This window comes from Glossina fuscipes, unplaced genomic scaffold, assembly GCF_014805625.2.
Source record: "Glossina fuscipes isolate IAEA_lab_2018 unplaced genomic scaffold, Yale_Gfus_2 0, whole genome shotgun sequence".
Lineage (NCBI taxonomy): Eukaryota > Metazoa > Arthropoda > Insecta > Diptera > Glossinidae > Glossina > Glossina fuscipes.
Window position 1 is genome coordinate 30,103,687 of NW_023998414.1, and position 4,991 is coordinate 30,108,677.

The 4,991-nt window shown below is 33.6% G+C and overlaps 2 protein-coding genes across 2 annotated transcripts in view; one reads left to right on the forward strand and one right to left on the reverse strand.

The window, feature by feature from the left end:
- The window catches only part of LOC119631622, a 46,661-nt gene that overhangs the window by 26,235 nt on the left and 15,435 nt on the right, over positions 1–4,991 (forward strand). The gene's annotated exons all lie outside the window — the stretch shown is intronic.
- LOC119631615 overlaps positions 1–4,991 on the reverse strand; it is a 13,309-nt gene that overhangs the window by 5,228 nt on the left and 3,090 nt on the right. Inside the window, exon 2 of the mRNA XM_038023996.1 lies at positions 41–229. Coding sequence (XP_037879924.1) covers positions 41–229 — 189 coding nt within the window. The remainder of the gene's footprint in view (positions 1–40; positions 230–4,991) is intronic.

The window sequence follows — 4,991 nt, forward strand, 5'->3', positions numbered from 1 at the left end:
TCCCTCCCTCCTCCTTCTCCTCTTTTATTGCTTTACTTACCCTTTCTATTTTGTAATTGTGCAATTTGTTCGGCTGGCGGATTTTCCACTTCAATTACGTTTTGCAAGTTGTCGATAAGCACAATACGTGTTAAGTTAGCAATTCTAACGTGGCGTTCGGCATCAGCCAAAACTTGAGGCTTCAACAAGTAGTCAACCTCTTGTTTGACTTCCTTCCATAACTGTCCACCTGTACGGTGAAAATAACAAAATGTTGTCAATCAATTTTTCCCTTTTTTCTTAGTTATTTATATCTTTTAAATAAAATTCTTTTCAATACGCAAAATCCATCTATATATATATACATATATGGGAAAATTGTATTCGATTATGATCGAATTTTTTATACCCATCGTCGTTATCCAAAAAAAAAAAAGCTTAAAAGACTCAATGTACAATTAAAAATGCGAGTAACGACCGCAAAAACACGAAAAGCGAAAATATTCCGAGTTTTTGCTGCATTTTAGGCGTGTCCGTTGACTTTGGTTCGAAAATATTTGAAATCCTTTTGCACACACGTATATGCGGAATATATGCACAGAAAGTAAAGGTATTCTCGCCTTTTTCACCTGACCAGTTTGGATCTCTTTCAGTTGAACGGATGGACAGACATGCTTAAAGCGATTCAAAATTTGATGCTAATCAAAAGTCCTACATACACTTTGTGGGTCTGTGAAAGTTCCGTCTGGATGTTGCAAATGTTTTGCCAAAATAAATATACTCCTCATCTTTCGGTGCTGCTTACTAAAAACATATGCATGCAAACTTCGATAAACATAAACATGTTAGAATTTTAAAAGAAACACAGCGCAGCTAACCGTGAAATTAATCAAGAGCAATAGAGCGCTAAACTTGAAATTATTTATTCAACTCTAAAACGTTTTACGCGCCAATATTATGGATTCCAAATAAGAGAGCACAAGCTATAAAAAAAAAAAAAAAAAATAAATAAATAAATAAATAAAAAAAATATAAAAAAATAAATAAAATGTGTACATAGAGGAATGAACGAAAATAAATATTGAAAATTATGTTAGAAATCTGTCTTCATTTCAAATTTTTTCGTGTAATACGGTTCACACGTTAACGAAATCGGTTATAAATTGTGGCTCGAACTTGTGAAAGCGCATGAGAAGCAGCAAACGTTTGCGGTGAATACGCAAGATTCTCTTTAAAAACCACATATTTGCGGTAAACGTATAACTGCACTTGAAAGTGTATGCAGCAATTGCGATTAAAAAAGGAAAATAACAACAAAAACAAAAAGCAAAAAAAAAAAAGAATCAACACAAAATGTTTTATTTAAAGGGGCCACTAATAAAGGTGCGAAAGCGAAACATATTTAAAAGCTAATACCGCTTTGCGATTTGTTTCTTGTTTTAAAATGCACTTACAACAATCAAATGTGATATAAAAAGTTGGGCGTAATTGTAAATTGGCCAAAAAGTCAGTTTGCTGCACGCAGTCGTGGGGCCGGTAGTGTACTACAAGCATTTGAAGTGCACTAAATAACTGAACTTATCGCACGGTAGCAATCGGAAATGAGCAAAAATTTTAAAAGTAAACCCTGTCCTGCCTATGCAAGTGCTTAACGCCAATAGCTCAAATGCATGGTGTAGGGGCATGGCAAATTAGAGATTTGAAGTGTGGTTTTCTCGTTTAGTCTATCGCTGCTTTCTTCACTTTTCATCACGGTTGGTTGCCTCGATTGCGATTTGAACTGTGTATCTCTAGTAAGCATTATTAGGCCCATTGTGTTTGGATGATTTTAATTTTGTCGATTTTTTGGCCGATTGGACATATCTCGGCATCACTTTAAAACCAAATTTCCGAAAAGAAATGTTAGCTTACGTGTGAATAGAGAACTGCCTCATTAATGAGGCAAGGGGGGGCTGTCTTCTTATAGCCTATCGAATTCGATAGGTGCCGATTATCAGTTTACTGGAAAATTGCTTTTGAGTGAAATTACGTTTGAGTCTTTCAATATTACTACTAGATGATATTCATCTAAAGGTGCCCCATCAGCCGCCAAGTCTCCGCGCCCTGCCCTATGGACTTGCAAGAGAAGTGTTGAATATGACTTGGCAATACGTAACGGGAGCAAGCTCTAGAACTTCAAGGCACCGCAAATGCGAATTCATGTCAAAATAAATTTTGATATCCTTGGGACCTATGCGAGTAGGAAACGTCTAACTCGATTCAATTGCAAAACATATTAAGTGCTTTGCAAAGTACATGCACTTACTGTAAATTATTTTACGACTAAGCTATTATTAGCTGCGGTAAACTATCGCTATAAACCAAGCCGCCTTCCTTTGCGACAATATACCACAAATTGTGACACGGTGTGCAATTTTTTACATGAGAGCAAAAAAGGCTTCTTGCTCAACGTCACCACAAACAATAATCAAGGGGTAACGTTACTATATATATTTTGTTAATAGTTACAACGTTGAATATTCTGGGATATGTAGGGGAAAAGATTCGAGCTCTTTTCCAAGCGCCAAGTGCCGGGAAGTTGCGGCCTAATGTGTTCTTTGTTGGTCTTTGAAAGGTGTTATGAATTCATTTATATAAATACTTATAATCAGTTATAATTTTTTTGCTATATTTTCCATTTTTCATATTTCGGAAACGACTCTGCGTTGACAGGTGCAGTAAAAGAAGAACTTTCGAGTAAAAGATCATTGAGAAAAGAAAATGAAGAGTATTCGAACGTGAATACTGAGACTGCATGACTGAATGAAAAACGAATGTTTGTAATAAAGAAGAATGTCCGTAGTATATAGTATATGTCGAAATTTAAAATGCCGCTAAGTGGTCGAAAGAGAACGTTACGCAGCATAATACAAACGATTTTCACTTTTTTCATTCGAGTTTTTTTACAGTATCTTTAAAACGATATTCTCTAAGGAATCACGTAGGATGATTGATAGGATGAAAGTTGAACTTCTTCATTCAAACACTTGCTAATCATACGAAAAGCAATATTTATAAACATATCTACCTGATTCTTTGGATATAAGAATATGGATTAAATGTTTTTTTTTTTTTTTTTTTTTTTTTTTTTTTTTTTTTTTTTTTTTTTTGTAATTAACATATGAACCTATTAAAATGAAAGCGCTTCGCGAAAGGATCTCTCTTGTTGCCATTTGTCAATGTTTTTCCACTTTTTGGGAACGGAACTATGTAAGTCTTCAGAGAATCATAGACACACTGAAAACCTCATATTTTTGTGGTGCTCCCTATAAATAGCAGTTGTTTGCTTTAAAATTCTTATTTTGTTAGAGCTGCTCAGTTATCGCTTATAAAAATTAACTCATATGCTATCAGGTCATGTTAGATCTTATTCCGCTATCTTCCCTTTCATCAAAAAAAAAAAAAGAAAAGAAAATTATGGAAAGCCCATTTTTGCTTAGGCTCTTGCCTAAGGTCGTGTTACCCTTTAAAAATATGGTACTGAAATGTGTAAATCAGTATTCCATCATTGATCAAGATCTTATGTTTATATATGCACTTAATATTAAATTCGGTATTAGTTCTCCTATGCTAACACAGGTGGGATAATAAATTTTTTTGTTTGCAACCTAAAAATATTTGGCATAAACTTTCTTAGTGTAGTTCACAAAGCTGAAACAGCCTTCCAAGTCGAAAATAATGATAGACTGTAGGAGAAAAGAATTGACAATTATTTTGGGTCACCGGTAGTGTAACATTCGAACACATTTCGAAGCCATACAAAGTAATAAAATACGTCAGACATAAAGACGGTTTGCTGTAATTTTACGTCATTGAGAGTTAATAGCGAATACTTTTTTCCTTTTTTTTTTTTATAAGACAAATTCCTCAGAGAATGTTCCCCTATTCGTGTAACACAACGACAGTCGGAAAGAAGTGAAGAAAGAGATAGAAGGAAGCAGCCGCAAGTCTGTTGGGTGTATGCCCAATCAGTAAGTGCTACGCTTATGCCGACCAAGCACTCATTATAGTTGCGATCGTAAGTAAACTTTAATGCATTGAAATTTGAACCCGCGAGCACAGATTTGATAATCGCGATGCTTACCTAATCGGCTACTCATACGGAATTTGTTCATTACTGACGACAAATAATGACAATAAAAATGGAAAAAGGTCAATTATTATCGCTACGATAATAAATTACTAAAAGTTTAACTTTTAGAGCCATGGGAAATGATAAATTACCTAAATAAAGGAATCGAAAATTGTAAAAACTAAACACACTGAGATGCACTTGGAGACAAAAATTGTAAAAAATTAATATGTAAACCATTTTTGCGGACAAATAAAACATAAATTAGGATATAGGAAATTTCCTATTATATATTATCGAAAATGTGAAATAATTTTTGTACAATTCCATTGCATGTTTATGAGTAACAAAAAGCATATCATATTTTCGGACAAAAAGAATATAAATAAAACGAGAATATAAGAAAACGTTATTTATTGGATAAACAAAACGTTTTACTTCTCATTTTGAAATAGCCTTTTTATGACTTACAGCATCTATATCTGAAAAATTTTTCCTTAATTACTACCGTATACTAATTTCTTCGTAACACAATTAAATAGATCGATACGCAAAATCGTTGTTTCTCCACCAGAAGCGAAATTAATCAATAAATAAGAATTGAGGAAGTTTCTCAACATATATCAGGAAAAAAAAAATTTTAAGATTTAGGCATGTTTTCGCACGCAAAGTAAAAGTTACTTTGGGAAAAAATATGTGTTGTTAACAAGAAGAAAAAAGAAGAAGAAACCGTGTAAATCGGTAGACTTTTAAATAACCTTTAGATTATGTATTGTATGTACACTTACGTAGCGACGTGCAAACCTATGTAACAGTTCTAAAAACAATTTGCTCATTATCTGCGAAACATCTCATGCCAAATTAAATTTTCACGACCTTGACCGGCACAAAGCGCTTTTGT